The sequence below is a fragment of the Convolutriloba macropyga genome, chromosome 4 (assembly GCF_964194025.1).
Source record: "Convolutriloba macropyga chromosome 4, txConMacr16.3, whole genome shotgun sequence".
Lineage (NCBI taxonomy): Eukaryota > Metazoa > Xenacoelomorpha > Acoela > Convolutidae > Convolutriloba > Convolutriloba macropyga.
The window spans coordinates 15,564,498-15,586,450 of record NC_134471.1 but is presented as its reverse complement, the minus strand read 5'-3'; the positions used below and the strand labels follow the sequence as shown (position 1 = coordinate 15,586,450).

Here is a 21,953-nt window from a genome sequence, read left to right as displayed (position 1 = left end):
GTGCAATGGAGTGTTTTTAAAGGTTATAACATTTAACAAGAAGTAGCCTTTTTTGAAATTTTCGGCAATATTTATTGAAATTGTTCGTCATTTTTTTGGTTTTTCCAGCCTCAAGAGCCAAGAAACCTCCTTCGAGGTTTGATAGTAAGCCGCTGCTTAGTTTTTTAAAGATAATTGGATAGTTTTCTTTTTTTTAATGACTCGAGTTTTCGCAATGTTTTGATAAAATGTAATCTGAAAAGTTTTTGAAAAATTGTTATCATGTATGGATCCTCATGAGCCAGTGAAACTGTTTAGGACTTGAAATAGGGACAGTGGATAGTCTCTTGAGACAATGGAATTGTTTTCTTAAGACATTATTTTTACGAATATTAGCATGATTTTGTTAAAATTTGCAATTGTTTTTTAATTTTTTGAATATTTTTGTCCTTTTCTGAGTAAAACGATCATTAATGGCCAACGAAGCTTTGTAAGTCTTGCAGATGAGTTACATGACAAAAATCCAGAAACAAAAATTGATTTTAAACATTTTCTTTACTGTGAAATGTGGAAACTTTTCATTTGAATTTTGCACTTTTAATTTCTATATAATTTAGTTACTAACAAGGCTAGAAAACTTGAATTTGTAGAGTCGAATCTCATCATGGAAAGAATTCCTAGCTCTCTTTCTCTCTCTGTATGTGTGTGTGTGTGTGTTTGTGTGTGTGTTGGCTGGTGTTTCGTTCCTTCTCTTTTGCGCTCACGTTTAATCTCGCACTCTCTCTCTCTCTCTCTCTCTCCTTAACTCTTTTGTTGATGCCGCACTTCAGCGGCTGTTATATGGCGTGATGTCATCGTCTATTACCCTAATTTCAGGCCCCTTCAATCAAGCTAAAGCCAACCTCACTGAACAGTGGCTAGATACTGACGAAGCCAACCGCTCGCCGGTCGTTTGAGAGCAATTCGCCCGACGTTAGTCGGTTATGTTTAAAAAGTTTTAATGCGTTCTCAAAATTTTGGCGCATTTCAGCTCATTCAGAGCGCTTTTCGGATCCATTATGTTTCGCCCCACTCCAGTGTAGTGAGCATAAATTTTGTATGACCGCACACAAAAATAAACCTTCACACGAGCCTTAACAATAAAGCCTTAACATGCTAGATTCATTTATCTGGTAATTAGCCCTCTTTTGTGGTATCTTTTGAGGTAACTTTTTGTCGTCCATTTTTAGAAAAACTTCATACTGATATATCGCTTTTTAAGCACTTTTTGGATCATTGTAAAAAAATAAATAAAAATTTTGAGTCCTGACTCTCAAATTGAGTTCTTAGAGGTTGAAGACCCCCCCCAACTGTTGATCCCCCCTATTGCCCCCACCTCCCCACCGCGCGGTTGCCCCCCCCAACCGACGGTTGCCAGCTCCATCAGCACCCCAGTGCATCCCCCGCGTGGCTACTGACGAACAACCGCTCGATAAAAACACGCAAATTTGTACTAATTTTCACAATTTTTTTCAAGCTTTTTGAAAATTTTTGTAATTTTTTGAGTTTTATCAGCCTCAGCCCTAAGTGTCACAAAACCCACTCCATGGTTTGATAATAGGTTACTGCATAGCTTCTAATGGTAATAGAATGGTTTCGACATTTCAACATTACAAATTTTTGCATTTTTTTGACAAAACTTTCAAATTTTTTCAAGGTTTTTGAAAATTTTTGTCGTTTTTTAGGTTTATCGAGCTTCATGTGCCAATCAGTCTCTTCTAAGTATTGATAATAGAGTTCACTGCATAGTTTTTGGTGGTAATGGAATGGTTTTCAACATTTTAACATCACAAATTTTAGCAATTGTTTGATAAAACTTGAATTTTTCTTCAGATTTTTCAAAATTTGTTCTCATTGTCTAAGTTTTTTCAGCCCCAGGATTTAAGAAACCTCCTCTAGGCCTTGATGATAGATTAGCAAAAAATATTGCAGGCCAAAGAATAGTTTAAAGTTTTTAATATCATAAATTATATCAATTTTTTCATAAAACTTGCAATTTTTTTAAGTTCTATTTTACAATTTCTGTCATTTTATGGTTTTATCGAGACTCAAGAGCCAAGGAACATCCTCTAGAGTTTGATAATAAGTTATTGTATAGTTTCTAGGTGCAATGGAGTGTTTTTAAAGGTTATAACATTTAACAAGAAGTAGCCTTTTTTGAAATTTTCGGCAATATTTATTGAAATTGTTCGTCATTTTTTTGGTTTTTCCAGCCTCAAGAGCCAAGAAACCTCCTTCGAGGTTTGATAGTAAGCCGCTGCTTAGTTTTTTAAAGATAATTGGATAGTTTTCTTTTTTTTAATGACTCGAGTTTTCGCAATGTTTTGATAAAATGTAATCTGAAAAGTTTTTGAAAAATTGTTATCATGTATGGATCTTTATGAGCCAGTGAAACTGTTTAGGACTTGAAATAGGGACAGTGGATAGTCTCTTGAGACAATGGAATTGTTTTCTTAAGACATTATTTTTACGAATATTAGCATGATTTTGTTAAAATTTGCAATTGTTTTTTAAATTTTTGAATATTTTTGTCCTTTTCTGAGTAAAACGATCATTAATGGCCAACGAAGCTTTGTAAGTCTTGCAGATGAGTTACATGACAAAAATCCAGAAACAAAAATTGATTTTAAACATTTTCTTTACTGTGAAATGTGGAAACTTTTCATTTGAATTTTGCACTTTTAATTTCTATATAATTTAGTTACTAAAAAGGCTAGAAAACTTGAATTTGTAGAGTCGAATCTCATCATGGAAAGAATTCCTAGCTCTCTTTCTCTCTCTGTATGTGTGTGTGTTTGTGTGTGTGTTGGCTGGTGTTTCGTTCCTTCTCTTTTGCGCTCACGTTTAATCTCGCACTCTCTCTCTCTCTCTCTCTCCTTAACTCTTTTGTTGATGCCGCACTTCAGCGGCTGTTATATGGCGTGATGTCATCGTCTATTACCCTAATTTCAGGCCCCTTCAATCAAGCTAAAGCCAACCTCACTGAACAGTGGCTAGATACTGACGAAGCCAACCGCTCGCCGGTCGTTTGAGAGCAATTCGCCCGACGTTAGTCGGTTATGTTTAAAAAGTTTTAATGCGTACTCAAAATTTTGGCGCATTTCAGCTCATTCAGAGCGCTTTTCGGATCCATTATGTTTCGCCCCACTCCAGTGTAGTGAGCATAAATTTTGTATGACCGCACACAAAAATAAACCTTCACACGAGCCTTAACAATAAAGCCTTAACATGCTAGATTCATTTATCTGGTAATTAGCCCTCTTTTGTGGTATCTTTTGAGGTAACTTTTTGTCGTCCATTTTTAGAAAAACTTCATACTGATATATCGCTTTGTAAGCACTTTTTGGATCATTGTAAAAAAATAAATAAAAATTTCGAGTCCTGACTCTCAAATTGAGTTTATAAAGGGCCTCTTAAAAAAGAGAAAATTAGTTTAAAAATTTAATGCGATCTACGTCAAGGTAGCTAATAATCTCTATAACAATATAAGTTGCTTAAACTCAAGAAGAATAAGAATAGAGATGAGAAAATTGTTAAATTTCATTTTAACCTCTTAAGCTATATGATTCCGAGTACTGCTAATATACATTTGACTAAATCCATTGAAGCCTATTACTGATCTGTCACGGAGGTTGCTTCCACGTGCCACATAGGTTATTTGGATTATTGCTAACCTAATTGAGAGCCATTCCTACTGAATGTCAAAGTACGTTTTTTAAAGGGTCACTCTGTGTCAGATCTTCTTCTGACTGTTCCAGTTTTCAAAAAATTCTCGTGCATTTTTAATTGCCAGGAATTTTGCCAAGTAATAAAGATCCCATGGGGGAGTGTGAAGCAGCAGTTCCAAAAATTGTCAAGTTCTTGGCAATTTTTGGATGAAAAAGTATGTTTCCATTTTAAAACTTTAAAACAAGACAAGGAGGCTCGTTAGAATCGGTACTTCGACGTCAAAATGTTGTTCGATTATGTGTTTTAATTGCCGCCGACAGCCTCTCAACGGCTATCATTTAGGCGCTCTTTTCTTTGCAATTCAAAAAATTTGAATTGTATTGAGCGTTGTCTTTTTTTAAGATCTGTTCACACATTTTAATGAATTTTGAAATCAAATTGGAGTGAAGATTTTGGTTACGACGAAACAGGAAGTGGAGCGAAAAAGCAAGTGGTTGTGCGGCACTCTCTCTCTCTCTCTCTCTCCTTAACTCTTTTGTTGATGCCGCACTTCAGCGGCTGTTATATGGCGTGATGTCATCGTCTATTACCCTAATTTCAGGCCCCTTCAATCAAGCTAAAGCCAACCTCACTGAACAGTGGCTAGATACTGACGAAGCCAACCGCTCGCCGGTCGTTTGAGAGCAATTCGCCCGACGTTAGTCGGTTATGTTTAAAAAGTTTTAATGCGTACTCAAAATTTTGGCGCATTTCAGCTCATTCAGAGCGCTTTTCGGATCCATTATGTTTCGCCCCACTCCAGTGTAGTGAGCATAAATTTTGTATGACCGCACACAAAAATAAACCTTCACACGAGCCTTAACAATAAAGCCTTAACATGCTAGATTCATTTATCTGGTAATTAGCCCTCTTTTGTGGTATCTTTTGAGGTAACTTTTTGTCGTCCATTTTTAGAAAAACTTCATACTGATATATCGCTTTGTAAGCACTTTTTGGATCATTGTAAAAAAATAAATAAAAATTTCGAGTCCTGACTCTCAAATTGAGTTTATAAAGGGCCTCTTAAAAAAGAGAAAATTAGTTTAAAAATTTAATGCGATCTACGTCAAGGTAGCTAATAATCTCTATAACAATATAAGTTGCTTAAACTCAAGAAGAATAAGAATAGAGATGAGAAAATTGTTAAATTTCATTTTAACCTCTTAAGCTATATGATTCCGAGTACTGCTAATATACATTTGACTAAATCCATTGAAGCCTATTACTGATCTGTCACGGAGGTTGCTTCCACGTGCCACATAGGTTATTTGGATTATTGCTAACCTAATTGAGAGCCATTCCTACTGAATGTCAAAGTACGTTTTTTAAAGGGTCACTCTGTGTCAGATCTTCTTCTGACTGTTCCAGTTTTCAAAAAATTCTCGTGCATTTTTAATTGCCAGGAATTTTGCCAAGTAATAAAGATCCCATGGGGGAGTGTGAAGCAGCAGTTCCAAAAATTGTCAAGTTCTTGGCAATTTTTGGATGAAAAAGTATGTTTCCATTTTAAAACTTTAAAACAAGACAAGGAGGCTCGTTAGAATCGGTACTTCGACGTCAAAATGTTGTTCGATTATGTGTTTTAATTGCCGCCGACAGCCTCTCAACGGCTATCATTTAGGCGCTCTTTTCTTTGCAATTCAAAAAATTTGAATTGTATTGAGCGTTGTCTTTTTTTAAGATCTGTTCACACATTTTAATGAATTTTGAAATCAAATTGGAGTGAAGATTTTGGTTACGACGAAACAGGAAGTGGAGCGAAAAAGCAAGTGGTTGTGCGGCGTGAAATTTTTTTACTCTAATTTTGAAGTAGAGTTAGAAAACGGTGTTTGAACAAAAATTCGCTTTCTCGCCTGTGGTTTTTTTGAAAACATGCGGCAATTTCACTTTGATTTTTAAGATTGAATTTAAGATCGGTTTTCTTCAATGTTTTGGATCGAATTTTTCTAAATGCTTTTCCTAATCCATTAATAGTTCTTTTAGGCCTAGTTTTGTGTTTGAACCAAATTTCCATCTCCCGCTAGTGGTTTTTTGTTCACATGAAGCATTTTGACAATGATTTTTTTAATCTTTTTCAATCTGCTTTTTTAGAAATGGTTTTCCCAATTCATTCAGAGTCCGTTCTAGGTCTAGTCTTATGTTTAGTCAATGAAACTTCTTTGAATTTTTCGTCAGGACTTGTCCTGCTATGTTTTTGTATTTCGCTTTACCTTTTGATCACGTTTTTTGTTTCACGCATTCAATTACACAATGTGGTGAATAATGTCAAAGTGAAAAGAGAAAAATCAAACGAGACGCGATTAACCGATAAAGCCCGGTCATTAAGTCATTGAGAATTAGGTTATCAAAGTTCATTAGAGTGTTTGCTAGCTGACATTGGTTTTAAACTTATTAGCTTTCAGTTTAGAACAAATAAGTATGGTTTTAGAAACCAGCTGAAACTGCACGCCGAACTAGAACACTTTTTTGAAAAAAAAGAAAAAAATTGGTCACTTTATCTCTTTTTTTCTTTATTTGTTTCAATCCCGATGTGCATCAAGCGCGTCAATGGCGGTTGTTTTCCGGCAATCTGCTGGCTATGTTTGAAGGTTTTTTGAAAATTTTAATAGATACATAATTGTTTTCAATACATCAGAGAGAGGAAGTTTAAGCAACCTCTGAGTCTAAATGTCTAATACATCCCAGGAGTCGAACAATCCTCGTACGAATGTGCTCATCACTCGCACACCCCCAGGGAGTCCGCCCACACTCCATACAAAACTCCCAGAAGTCCTTCACCCAGGATGCTACGACCATCGCCCGAGTCTTATCACTCAAAGGAAAGCCAAACGACTCCACGATTGGGACCACGGCCGCGAAGAGCAAGGTGAACAAATACCGGAACTGTTTCATAGATCAAGATCATCACCCCCCACCCCGTCGTCAGTTTGAAGACTACAATCTACAATAGAACTATATATATATATATATATATATATATATATATAGATATATAATATATATATATATATATATATATATAAATATTTATATATATATATATATATACATATATATGTATGTATTATATATATATATATATATATATCTTGCGGTATTATTAAAACAAATAAATTCTATGGTCTGGTCCATTGCAACTAAGCGGAGCGCCCTGTTCGGTTAGAAATATTCATTAATTTGACTGTTTGACAGAGGCTTATTAGTATGGAAACTATTTTGTAGCAGTAGAAATACTGGATGTACACCTCCATCCAATCAGAGACTGAGAAGACAGTATTCTCTTTTATATAGAGACAACTTCACTAACTATAACCAGTCTATTAGTTAGATACACCAAGTGTAAAGTCTTGACTCCGGTGCTGTACTTTATTACCACAGTAATAATAGAAGTTTATCGTTAGTGTTTTACTGAGTCGGATAGTCTGAGAGATCTAGGTAATCCTACTTCGCGCGCAGAAATAAGTAGCCCTAGCTCTTTATACTTTAAGGCTGTAAAAGGAGCCAATCTCGGGTCTGCTTTAACTGGTGCGACCAGTGAGTTAACAAACTTTAACCGTGAAAAGAACTCACACAAAACACCACTTTCTCTCTTGAGAAAGAAACTTGGAAATAGATTACATAGCTTTTTACTCTTTATCAACTTCAAGCTTAAGAAAAAGGGGAACACAACCCCAATAAAATCAAAACTACTCATATTTAAACAAAGAAATAAACAAAATGGATCATCACGTTGATCAACCCTCCTCTCACGTACCGACACACTTGGACAAATTACAACTAGCTGTTCTTACACAACAGAACAAACGTCTAATACGCAAAATTTTACCTTTTGAAGTTAAACACTATAGACACCAAGACGAGTTAAACATTCTCCTAAACACAGCAAAACAGCTCAAATGCCACTATTTGGCAGTAGAGCAACAGCCTCTCCTCTCTTTATCAGAAAAGAAAACACAGGTTTCAGGAACCTCCTTTCTTTTAAATTTAGTTGAAATTTACGGAGCTTTACTCACAAAGGGCTCAGTTCTTTTCATTTGTGATCCTCTAACAAACACCTATACTTCTCTCATATATGACACTTTATTTAAATCACTATCTGATACACTATTTGAATTCCTTAACGGAAAATGTTCAGAAAAACAACCATCGGATAGAGAAGTGGTATTTCGAAAATCCTCTTTCGAATTTCTTAAACGCCTTGCATCCACCCTTAATTCTAATGCATCACAATCACGGAAAAATAGCGTACACAAAACCGCTCGACAGGAGATAGAAGGCTTCACCCACTATCCTAAAATATACATAACTTCTGTAAAAGATGCAGACCTAGACGATGAAGAGATTCTCGATTCTCTTACACTCTTATCTTGGTATATTCACCGATTTTGAAAACGTTTGGTAAGACACATTTTTCCAGCCACAAAGCTAATAGCAGACACATTCACACAAATACTACCTAAACTACCTGAGACACTCCATTATATTTATGATTCACACTGGTTTCTACAGAATTTTGTAAATTTTCCGGAAATACCATCTGAAACTATTCAAAAATTCACCATTAATCGCCAAAACATAGAAACTAAAAACTATAATGCAGACACTCAACCATTTACTTGCACAAATACTCCTGAAAATACAAACACTTCTCTGGAAGCTTCACCAATAGAGAAAATGGATACTATAATTCATTCTCAACGAACAGACCTCCATCTAAATGAGACCACAGAAACAGATTTTAACTCAGCATTATTAGATGACGCAACACTTTTTTGATCACATACGGTAAATACACTAATTAACCTTGAAAGTAATGATCAAAACAATAATCAGAATAACAACAAAAATAATGTCACAAGCAATACTACTAACAACACACATAATTATCAAAACCACCAAAAATTATACCAGCTCCACCACGAGCACCACAAACCGAATAAATTACTTATTGAAACATTCCACAATTTTCCACACAACCTTTAAATTTTGCAAACACAAATAAAACTCATAGCTCTGAATTGCCACAGTCAATTCAGACTGTTTCAAATATTATTGATACACCACAAGAGATCAGCCTAATTTCCGACACTTTTATATCGGACATACTCAGTTCTCAATTTCCTTCACCTACTCCATCAGAAATTGCGAATAATCTTGTTATTCCGCCACAAAAATCAATTTCTAAAATTGAACGCTTACTCTCACAGGCACACTGGAATCACTCTTTTAATATAGTCAATTCATCAGCATCCTTTCAAAATTCACAACCACTCAGTTCCCAAGGTACTAAACTTATAATCACACTCAGGTCTAATTCACCAACACCTGATCCGATCAACATTCTCACCATTGTATCGGAAAATATCCAGATACTACTAGAATTTATCCAACTTTACCACTGAAACTTGATCCAAAAATTATTGTTCCCCTTCTTTCCATTTTCGGAGACCACAATAACGGCGAACAACTCCATCATTGGTCTAAACAAAGAAATTCTAAATCATATAAGATCACACCAGTACAAAAACAACGAGCATTCGACCTATTAAAACAATCGAAATTTACTTTTTCGGTTGAAACTGTTGTAAAACAAGACAAAATAATATTTGACCCACAAGCTGCCGCACCGCCTATTTTTAGCGTAAAAAAACCCCTCACCATTTACTTTTCAAGAAATTTACTCTAAATTTGATAGATATACTCTCGTTTACATGTGCATTACAAATCTAATTCTCTTATTGCTTAATTTATTTTTTTCATACCCACTTCCATTAAAACAAACAATTAAAGTAGATCAAAACAAATTTTCCCCACCTAAAACAGGCGTACAAGACCTGATAGTCACACATTATGACTGTTCCTCAAATCACATCACAAATATGCAGCATTTTAAGCTCAATAAAATTGGCGAATGTAAAATCAAACTAGCAGATTTTCAAATCCTCCCAGCCCAAAGGCAATACTTTTCACAAATTCGCACACTCCAAATACGAGCTTAAGCCTTACACGCTAAACTTAGTGACAGAGAAAGCTTCTGTCACAAAATCGCACTTAAAAGAGGCTTTAGGCTTGATAACGATAATTGGTATGCTAACAATATGGAAAGACCTTTCTTTCCCACAGAAATTGAAGCTCGTAGAGTACTTACACGGATTGGTCTCATCAGTAAACATCACTATCACCCACAAATATTGCAATTTGGTAGACCCGATGACCCATGCTAGCAACCGAATATCGAAACCAAACAAGGCCGTTTTCAACTTGATCGCTACCGATCTTTTGCATTCCAACACTGAAGCATGATCTATAATCCAGGGGACCATGAATGGATCCCAAACGCCACTGATAAACCCTGGGCTAATTGTCCAGGTAGAAATCCGGAACACGAATTTCATGTCATCCACACACTAGGATGGTCACTTCAATTAACAAATATTACACTCACTTGAAAAATCAGAAAGCATTTATTATGGTAAAATCCGTATTAAATGTGATCTTGAAAGGGGCTACTGTCCTCCCAACCACGCTATTAAGGCCACAGTTATCTGGTAACCCGAAAATCACTGTCGATTTTTTGATGTCGGAAGATCAGATGCACGGATGATCAAATTCCAAAAACGCTACTTTAGTGAAATACTAAAAAAAATGAAACTAATTCTGGTCATAAACACAATGCACAAATGTATTCAAGTTGTTTTCAAAAACACCCTTACGATTAATCCGCACTCTTTCGTCTTGAGGGTCTCACAAAACCTTTACACAAATGTAATGAGGATCGGCCATATTTTGCCACACAATACCAAGACATTTTTATTCAATATAATGAAGGTTTTAACTTTATAACCGGTAAATCATCCGCTGAATTTAAAGATACACTCGTAACAGTTCCTGAAGGCGCACCCCCATCACACCTTATACCAAAGCTAACATACGATGTTATATATGATATGTTATACCACAAGAATAGATATGTTATACCACAAGAATCAGCCGTTTATCGTAAATCTGAAAAGTACGAACTTTTTAGAAAACAAAATTGGTTTGGTGTTGTACACCCAAATGTACAGATTGATGCAAAACTCGACTATATGGTTAACCGAGTCTTATTAGAAATGGACCACACGAGTTTTCTATTTATAAAATACTTTGTGATCTTGACCGCGATCTCAAACAGACCACCTTTATCTTTTTGATACAAAAATTTCCACTCGTAGGATATGTCGTCACAGGACAGCGACACACATTTGCTACACTACAAATTTCAAACGTCATTTCACTTTTTCAGTGTAAAGTAGTTTCATCACCCTTATATGTACTACAAAACCAATGTTTTGAACGTAATCCTATATATTATTGAAATAAGCTACAATTCGTAGATAAGGTTACACGTAAAACCATCCCTTGCTCTATTAGAGGACTATGTAAATCTGATAATTTTGATCAAAAAATTTCACTCGACGCAGACGGCGATGACACATCGCTTAACACCCTGTCCAATTAGGGCGCGCAACCCCGTCAGAACTTTCACGCCTGACAAAGTAGAAAACCCGCGCAGATTTTACCGCACAACAACTTGGTATATACAGTCAACAAAATCGGTCTAAATCAATAGACAAAATGAAATTTAACCAATTAGTCGATGACGCAGCTGAGAAATTTGAAGTAGCACAAGCAGCTAATTTTGCAGACCTTGCAAAACAATACATTTACAAGCACAATGCTCACAACTACAAAGCGAATATAATAATTATTTCAACGAACTCTTTATTAACGGGAAAAAATTCACCCTCCGCCGCCTTGACTTGCGTGACTTAATCAATGGCAACTATTTAAAAGAATCCTTCATAGGAATTTTTGGATACCCTTGGTACGTCTTAAAAGAAATAGCCATAATGTAGACTGTCTTTAACTTTTTACAGTGCCTATTTGGCCTATTTCGTAGTGCGTTTAACAAATACAATTATAAATCACTCTTAGAACCCAATATTACATTGGCTAAAATTACAACCTCCGGACTCTTTGGAGTATTTTCACAAACAATATTCCACGTATTACAATCTGATTCAACACAATATAAACCACCCTCACCTTAAAAACAACGTCAACATTCTGTCGACAGTTGCACTCCACACTCTCAAAATGAATTGAATCTATTACACAAAAAGTTTGAAAACTTCTATAAGAAATTCTCTTCTCCAGCGCACAATAATTCAAACAAACACCACATATCTACACTACTAACTTCCATTTACAAAGCTATGAAATACCAATGGGTTCACACAAAAAACCTGATTTTCAGTCACTACAACAACACGCTTTTCAACCTAACAAGCGTAATCGCTCACGTGGTATTTCACAAACAAGGGACTTTTTTGAGGATGATCCTGATTATCAGGAAATCCCAGAAGTACTCATCTTAAACCTGCCATGCACTCGTATCTAACCCTTTCTTTTTTTAGAGACTCCACTACAGTTCCCAGAACCCAGGACGTTAGCTCACCGACACCGCCAAATATCGACCCAACGGCATACGAACTCATCATGCTGGAGGTCGGGGACATTTTGCCCTCACCCCCTCACCCCGTTGGTGCTACCACATCCAACGTCCGAGCCAGTTTGCGAGATGAAAACAACAGCCCTGTTCAAGATGGCACAATCCTCCCCACAGCCACAGTCTATGGACACAGCAAATTATGCGCGGGTGAACCCACTGCCTTCACCTGCCACCTCTTCCTCGAGCTCAGGTGAACTCCACCTGTATATAGATAGTGACACAAGCTCGCCCTCAATTGCAGTAGGACCACCCAGCTTGTCACCAGAGCTGCTCCTACAAGGCAACATCCAGGTGCCACAGCCACCTCCACTCTTCTCTACCGCACACACAACAGTACCTACATCACAACCACCACCTCAGTCTACAAGTATTCCCTCTTGGGCTGACGAAGTGGCCATAATGGAACAGTCCGGCCCTCAACACCAGAGACCGTCATCTCCAACTGGGCATACTCTGGTAGGGTTCGTGGATCACGACCACGATCTCAGCCACTGGTATACCCATCATCAGTGATGCCAACACCCCACACACAGCGTCCACCTTTACCCCAACCGCGGTACGGCCCGACAATACCGCCTCTTCGACCACAACAGCTTTTTCCGCAACCACCTCCTTACGATCGACCAACATCGACGGACAATTACCCTTGTACAGACCCCTCACCTAGAAGACGTCCACGATCGACTGCTCACGAGATATACGCAGTTAGCTCCTCCCCAAAACAGGCTTCACAATCGCCTGCTCGTCACACCGCGAGCCCTTCACGAGGCCCACAGCCCTCATCCTATCGTGGCAGTGGAAATCCCTTTGCGCCCACACAAGGGATTACTTACCGGTCCCAAGGACCCAACTTCCGGATTCATGAATTCATCAATCCTCTCGGTTTTAATGCCCTCCAAGGAATTCATGTGCCTGAACGTATTATTTATACCTCCACTCTACTCCAACAAACACTCAAACCCACAGCAAGCTCCTGCTCTCTTGGACAACTGGAGAACGAATATGTTCAAGAGGGGCGGGATAGCGATCTTCCACTAGAATGTCTCCACTTCCCCATTAATCATCGTTTCACAGAACGATTCTGGAACCAGTCAAAATACTTCTTCGATCATGAAGATTGCCCGAATGGCTACCTTAATACCTTCTTCGAGACACTGCCTTCAACCGAATTTATCAGAAGTATGATCCCTTCTATTTTCAATTCGGTTTCTTACATCCCACACAGATGGATGTCAGCAACACCACGCATAAAGTTAATAGAGTGAAGATGCTTCACACAATGCACAACTATCTATTTGTGCAACGCCACTTTTGCCGAACTAATCCAATCATCCACATGAATTCGCGTCTACAGTACGTCAACACCAAATTAACGTAACCTTGCTACATGAATTACAGCTACATAACCCAAACCAACTATTGCGAAGGCACCCTCCGTAATTCTGATCCTATCAAAAATTACTTCATTTTCTCTCTTTTATGCGAAAACGAACCGCCCCATCCTGGTTCCAATCGAATACCCACAATGCGTAGAAGGAGGCGGCACGAAGTGTATCCATAGCCACACTTTCAACCTCCTCTACAGGGATTGGATGGCGAATAAACTAGATAATCGCGAAACCTCCCATGAAGAAAGCCAGATCTTGAACCACCTCCTCGCGTTGCAGCCCCACTGCAACGTTGACCACCTCTCTACCCGTGCCCTCGCTGCTTGTTTGGCGCGTGACCCGGAATTTTTAGCATTCTTCCTCGATCCAGACAATCGAGCTCCAGACTTAGAGCTTGAGTACCACACGTAGGTCACAGCCCTACGCCACACATCAGGCTCACAGACCCTCCAATCCAAGACTCACAGTTCTTGAAAAACTCTTTTAAACTCTTAATCTTGTCTTTTTTTCTTTTATAATTCTTCCTGCATAAATTATATATAACTTTTTCTTGTATACCTTCTTGTATACTTTCTTGAAGACTAGGATTCGTTCTTTTCTTCCTCCTCCCGGTCGGGACTTACTAAAAAGAGCATTGAATTTAATTAATAGATTTAAAAGGGAAAGTAGCTCCCACAGTAGCTAAATGATGGATTTCCACCAGAACGTAAGCTGGTAAGTCCGACTGGTTCAAACCTTGTACCAGGTGGAGACCAAGAGAAATCTCCCCGTACAAACCAGACAGAGACTACGGATTACAAGCGATCCTCCAACTGGGAACAAATCCTCACTAGTTGACAGTGAGAGCAGTTGGGCATACTCTAACAGGACAGACGTCACTGGCCAGAACATCCTGTAACTGGCAACCTTACTGGTTCTACCATCCAGACGAACCCCTCACTGACGACACAAGTCACAACTTCACTTCAGACAGGACACAACTCTTCAACCCACCTTTCAAAGTCAAAGAGGATGACACATCCAACGTATTTCTGCTATAGTTCACAAATTCGGATTTGAAACTCTCCACCCCGGATGGATTTAGCAGTAGAAATACTGGATGTACACCTCCATCCAATCAGAGACTGAGAAGACAGTATTCTCTTTTATACAGAGAGAACTAAACTAACTATAACCAGTCTATTAGTTAGATACATCATGTGTATACTCTTGACTCCGGTGCTGTACTTTGTTACCACCGTGAAAATAGAAGTTTATCTTCAGTGTTTCTCTGAGTCGGTTAGTCTGAGAGATATAGGTAGGCCTTCTTCGCGCGCAGAAATAAGTAGCCCTAGCTCTTTATACTTTAAGGCTGTAAAAGGAGCCCATCTCGGGTCTGGCTTAATTTGCATAACTTTGAAAAAATGGTTCTTAAAACTGACAGAATGTTTTCGCTTTTCAGATCGCCTTTCAGATTGGGTTCTCGTTCGCCTACCCAGGACAACCCTGACCCGCAGGCTGAAGACGAAATATCACCAGGAATTGTGCTGGAAGATATTAACACAGGTAGTTTTTAATCGAAACTTGCAAAAAAGTTACCTGAAGAATAGTCAAACCCGACAGTTGTAAGTTTGTGAAGTTACTACTCATTTTTTTAATACTTGGTAATTGAAATACTACTTAGTTTTAACGTATCAGTGAAGCTCTAAATCATGATCCCGTATCAATACCCAGGTTGAGGTGACATACCAAAAGTCGATATTTCCAGACCGTTCCAGACGAAATGTGCCTCCTATGTCCAGACTATCGTGCGTTCATTCGTGTTTCAAGACCGTGTAATTTTGAACGCACGACACCCCCTTGTGCATTTATTTCGGTCTGTCACCTCAACCCGGGTATATACCTGTACAATATTCATCAATTACCTGATCGAAAATGTGCCCCGGCTCTGTGTATCTGGTGCACGCAAAAAAAATCAAGAATGCCTTTAAATTGAGATTGAGCGATATTTATGTTGTAGTTGTGATTGTAGTTAAAGTTATTGAGCTGTTTTCACCTCACGTACCTGATTTCAAACATAAAATCAGAACAATCAAATGATTTATTACATTTTTTGCGCTGGAACTTACAGATACTTCGACACTTGTTTGTTGTGCGTCGAAGTTAAATAGTTAACGGTTATAAAAAGTTGCCAATATTTTACTAAAATTTAATATTGCAACAGGAAATACAAAACTACTAGTGGCTACTGATGTTGTAAAAGATTCAAACTTATCATCCGATATAAACGATGAGGCATTCGTCACTGCCAGACGAAGCTGGATTACTGACCAGAAACCACCGCCCCTTCCGGACCCCGTGGGACTGCTTCGTCCAGTTCAGAAGGGTTCAAGCAGGTCACCGGTGAAAATACCTGGCAGTGATGCAAGTTCAATGAGTTCAAAGACGAAACATTTGAGGAAACAAGTGGGAGAACCGCCTTCTGTGCCTCCTTTGGACCATTTAGGTAACTTCCATTTCTCAAGGTAACTGTATCTAGAAAATTGATGTGACAAACACGCTTTAATAATAACAAGGAGGCTCGGTAATGTGCGTTCACACAATTTTCAACCTCGCCCAAACTTCTTTTTGACTTAATTGTCCACCAAATGAGGAATAGATAGAAAGCTCTCAGAAAATCACATATTGTACGAATTATGGTGTATCCATTTAGCAAATCCTTTTAAGCTCAAACTACTATACAAAACAAACGATAACACATTAGAGGGCCAATGGCACCTGCCATTAGTCATTAAAGAGAGCAAGAGACAAGCCAAAATGAAAAAAAATTCTGTATACATAGACTATCAATGTCTATCTATTTTTTCTTTTTAAAAAAACTAAATGAAAAGGTCAAAATAGCATCAGAAAATACGCAAGCTGAACCAATTGACCTGCATTTCACCAGAAAAGATAAGAGAGCTGTCTATATTGAGAATAATTAACACGTAGACAGAAAACAAAAAGGGCAAGACTGGAAAATACGTTTACACTTCTCGAAAAAAAAAATAAATTCAAAGTCTTGAAAGCAATTTAGCATTACCTTCATGCAAAATCATTGAGACCTGTTTAGATCAGAATCTCATACTACAACAAAAATGCAGATAAAGGCAAAAATCAAGAGGTCACTTCAGTTTTGCGAAGAAACTGTAACGAAGCCAATAATACCAAAATCTCCTCACTAACAATATTGAATATAATTAATTACGCCCTATTTCATCGCCCCAATGTGATATGCAATTTGTCAATATTGTGATATTATTGTGATGATTGGAAAAAAACTGCAAAGAGAACCTCAAAAAATGTCAAAAAAAATTAAATTAAAAATTGACAAAAAAAAGTCGTAATATCAACAAAAAACCATTATTTAAAATAAAAGACAGCAATGAACCAATATGTACCTCTTATTAATTGTCTAAATTTTAAAAAAGCTTATTTCAATGGAATGAAAAAGAAATGCAAAAAGTATATCAAAAATGGCAGACCCAAAAGATAATCAGAATGCTTTTTTATTACAAAGGTCAACGGTGAGACCAAAACTGGCCCACGTAAAACTGTTGTTAAAATACTCATGTGTACTAAAAAATTGCATAATAGTTTTTATGGCAAACTTTAAAATATTGTAAAAATTGCTTAAAGTTAGCGGATACTTGAATAAGACAAAATTGTGTCAGCAGTTTCGATGCCTGCATCAACGGTCATTCTGGACAAAGTGGAATAAATAGGAAAATTTGATGTCATTTTATTTGAGAGAAAACAAGAAATATGCTGAATTTTCAAAAAGTTTGCTGACAATTTTGCCAAGACAGTTTGTTCCAACTATTCTTCAAATCTGTTTTATTTTTAAACATAAAACAAATAAGACCATCGCCAAAATTTTTCTCATATTTGACCAAAAATTTATCAAGATTTAAGCAAAGGTTACGAAAATTGTGAACAAAACAACAGAAGTTAGACTTACGTTCACAATTCATTAAGCTTCCGTTACTCATTGGAAAAAGAAAAATTCAAAATAAAAATTTTAATTTGGAAGTTCTACGAAAAGCAACTATATTAGGTCGACGAACTATATTAAGTCTTAGAGAGCTCTTTTTGCCTGCACAATTTGATTATTGTACCGATGTAATTGAGAGGAGGAGAAGTTGAGTTGAAACAATGTTCCCTTATTGCGTCAGGATGCCTACCTGAAACGGACTGACGTCTAAAATATTTATTTTTTGGAAACTTCTAAGACAAACAGTTGTATGAAAAGCTGCTCAGATTAATCAGAATTTTTTGTCAGAAGAGAAGAATCAAATAGCAAGCTGCTTACAATCATTTGAAGAGAGTGAAGAGACCAACATTTCATCCTTTCAACAATCTTCAGAATCTGTTTGTCAAAAATATCTTTTAGGTTTTGCCGCCAATGATTTACTTCTTAAAATAACGTTTAAATTAAAATTTGTTTGAATTGAAAATCTTTACAACGTTACACTATTTGTCAGCTAAACCGCAATGTTTTGCCCTCTTCACTGTTTCAGAAAAATGCACACAATGGAAAATTTTCTGCCTGCCTGCCAAACTGATCGAGCACCAGAAGAAACTCTATTTTTTTTGCTTTTTGGTTTTGCAGTTTTGTTATGATCCAACATGAAACTTGCAATTTTGAGAAAACTATGAAAACATGGAGTTGTTTCAGAATTAAACAATTCTGATTCATATAAGATTTATAGAGAACCTGAACCAGAAACACTGTGAGAAGCTAAACTGAACATTGGATATTCACGCTATTAGATTGCCAGGAGCATCATGTACTCAAAATTATTACTTGCTTATAGTAACCAAGCTCTGATGACATTTTTAAAACTCTAATAGGGATCATTAGAGTACCATCAGAGCTATTTTCTCCTTTCATTAGCAGCGAAGCGACAGCGGCTATTGTTGTGGACGTCGTGGTTTTTTTTACAATTCAAAAAAATTTAATTGCATTGGGGCGCTGTCTTTCTGTTTAAGATCTGCCCACACATTTTCATGAATTTTGGAGTAAAATTGGAGTAGTGATTTTGGTCACGCCAAAACAAGAAGTGGAGCGAAAATGCAAGTGGTTTTTCGCTCTAATTAAAAGAAGAGTGAGAAAACGGTGTTTGAACAAAAGTTCGCTTTTTCACTAGAGGTTTTTTGTTCACTTGCGGCATTTTGACATTGATTTTCTTGTTTTTCAAATTTTTTTCTCTGATTTTTTAGAAATAATTTTCCCAATTCATTCACAGTCCGCTATTTTTTGTTTAGTCAATGAAAATATTTTGAATTGTACATCGGGACTTGTCCTGATATGTTTTTTCAATTCGTTGTCTCCGTCGATGATTCTTACGACGTAATTTCTTGGAATTGAAATTTTCAATGACTTCAGTAACTTCTACTGCTTTGCAGTTATAATTTGTATGCGTGACGGCATTTCTGCTTTTAGGTCAATTGTGTGACTTACCTCACTAAAAAATGACCTCTGAACTCACTTATGGAACTTTATATATAATGAACATTTACTAGTTCAAGATCAATAATGTGCATCTATTTTGTGCCAAATTATATGCCCTAATTTTTGACTATGTCTTGAGTTTTGATTTCAAACACCAGTTTTGAAAAGAGCTATTTTAGTGCTTTTTCCTTATAGACCGTATTTATCATAAAATTGACAGTCCGAATCTAACTCAAAAAATTTAGTGGTCTATTAAATGACTGTTGGTCGATCTGTCTATGTTATTTTTGAAATTGTTTCAATTCATGGAAGGCCACAACTTTCTATCGCAGCTGTTTTCCGGCAATCCGCCGGCTATGTTTAAATACTGATCAACTCTAAATATAGGTGGTTTTTCATTATAAGGAACCGGACTGAACATCAAATGTCATTAAGCACTGATTCTGTGAAATTTCAAGTCTTGGGTCAACACTGTATCCGAGCTCACGTCTTTTTTTAGCGTTGGCACGTATTGAATCAAGTTTTAAGTCATGGCAAGTATGGAGTCAAGTCTTGATCAAGATTTGACAAGTCATGAGCAAGTCGTGTCAAATCTCTCAAAACTCTCTAAGTTTAAAAAAAAAGAAATACATGAAAACCCGAGCTTTTCTATTTGACAGCAAATATTTAAAAAAAAATGAAACCACTCAAAGATACCAGTCTTGGCAACTCCCTTCTGTCCGTTGGAAAAAAACATTGGGTTTGAAGTGAATCTATGGGACATTTCATGCTGTTTTATGCTGATACCAGAAATAGTTTGGCCAGATTAACAAATTTCTCGTAAGAAATTTTAAACAATTTCAGTATCCTTTGCAATGCTTTAAATAAAAACAGTTTGTTCTCAAAACCCTACTCTGGTTATAAACTGAGCTATAGTCAAAACCTGTCAAGACTTGACACGAGAATTACCATTCTTGGCCATGACTTGACTTAAACTTGAAAAGTCTTGAGCAAGTCTTCACAAGTCATAAGACTTGAAATGAGACGTGATCTTTACTGGTTTGTCAACGGAAGACGTGTATTACACTGGAGAAGTACTGATCAAAACTAAATTCGGGGAACAACAGCAGTAAATAGTAGACAGGTCAACTAAGTAAATTAGTTAGTAATAAAGCGAAAAACATAGCAGGACAAGTCCTGAAACACAATTCAAAGAAATGAATGAAAACCTTAAAAGTACCTTACCTGACCAGCAGATCAATTGCACAACGCCAGTCAAAACACAGAAAAAATCATCTCAAAAATTGAGAAACTGAAACAATCAAACAAACTAAACAAAAATATACCTATTGCTAAAAGGCTTAGAGCTTTACCTTTATGTCAAAATTTGATCCCTCAAAATATACATATTTCAAACATATGTTCAAAACCTATTTTTGCTTCCGAAATCGGTCCAGTATTATATCTGCAAAACCTGAAAAAAATCATTAGCCCTCGAACATCGTTTTAATCGAAAATGACCGAAAATTTTTTAAAAAACTATGAAATCACTTCCAAATTTTAATCAAATGTTGCTCAAAATTGTGATATTAAAATCTTTAGAATCATATCTGGCTCTTTGGAGGCAATCTAGTAACCCAAATCCAAGCCTTAAAAAATTCATTGGCTCAAAGATCCATAGGCAATACTTTTTACAAAGAAATTCAAATTTCAAAAAACAGAAATTCGTTCTATTGAAATGTTGAATATTAATCAATTGCCCCGAGCAACTATTCACTAACCTACTGTCAAACTTAAGTTGAGGTTACATGGCTACTGAAGCACGAAAAACTAAATAAGAGACCAATCTTTTGAAAAAACGAAAAAACTTGAAATTACAAATTTAATCAAAAAATTTCGTCAAATTCGAAAGGTTAAATTGCCGAAAACAAATCCATTGAAACTAACAGCTATGCAGTAACTTTTTATCAGACTATGTAATGAGTTTTCTGGCACTTGAGAATGGACAAATATCAGAAATTGACAAAAACTTTAGGAATCCTTAAAAAATTGCAGATTTTATCAAAAAAAAGTGCTACAAGTTGAGACATTAAAATGTTGAAAACCAATCCCTTGTTACTAGAAACTATGCAGAGCCCTATTATCACACCTTAGAGGAGATTCCCTGACCCCTGAAGCTGGAAAAACTCAAAAACTGACAAAAAATTTCAAAAAACTTGAAAAAAATTTCAAAAATTAGTATCATTTTGTGTGTTTGTGTTTGTAGTACCAAAACATATAGCTCATAAAATGGTTATAACAGGTTATTTTGTTTTTCAAAAGGCCTTCATCAAATTTTAAATCTTCAACTTAAGACTAATCAAACAATAAACGCAAAAAAATCACAAAAAACATGAAAAATTGCACCATTTTGAGCCCAAAAACTCCTAAAAATGACCTTTTAACCTTAAATTAAGGCCATCCCAGCAGCTGCACCACTCTAAGAATTTGAAGGACTACTAAAGCCCACTTTGGGTCCCTATTGAAACTTAATGCCCGTTGGGCTTTACCTGTTTATCCCGTTTTGAAAGATTGAAGTCATGAGTGAACATATCTTAAAAAAAACAGCGCCCCAATACAATTCAAATTCTTTGAATTGTAAACAATACGTGGAAATTTCTTTTTAAGGTGCATGGTCTAGTTTTCTTGCCCTACTTAGTCGCCCTATCAATTTTTGTACCCTTATTTTTTGCCATTTGATTTTGTAAATACGTTAGAAGAGAAAGCCTAGACCCCTTCGAGCCAATTCCCTCGTGCAACTAATAGTTGTGTTCTAAAGTTTATAGGTTGACTT

General features: G+C 36.6%; 1 protein-coding gene across 1 annotated transcript in view; it reads left to right on the top strand.

The window, feature by feature from the left end:
- The window catches only part of LOC142337993 (uncharacterized), a 244,820-nt gene that overhangs the window by 158,120 nt on the left and 64,747 nt on the right, over positions 1-21,953 (top strand). The window contains exons 36-38 of the mRNA XM_075387627.1: positions 6,413-6,592; positions 15,110-15,213; positions 15,872-16,153. Of these exons, the coding sequence (XP_075243742.1) occupies positions 6,413-6,592; positions 15,110-15,213; positions 15,872-16,153 (566 nt within the window). The remainder of the gene's footprint in view (positions 1-6,412; positions 6,593-15,109; positions 15,214-15,871; positions 16,154-21,953) is intronic.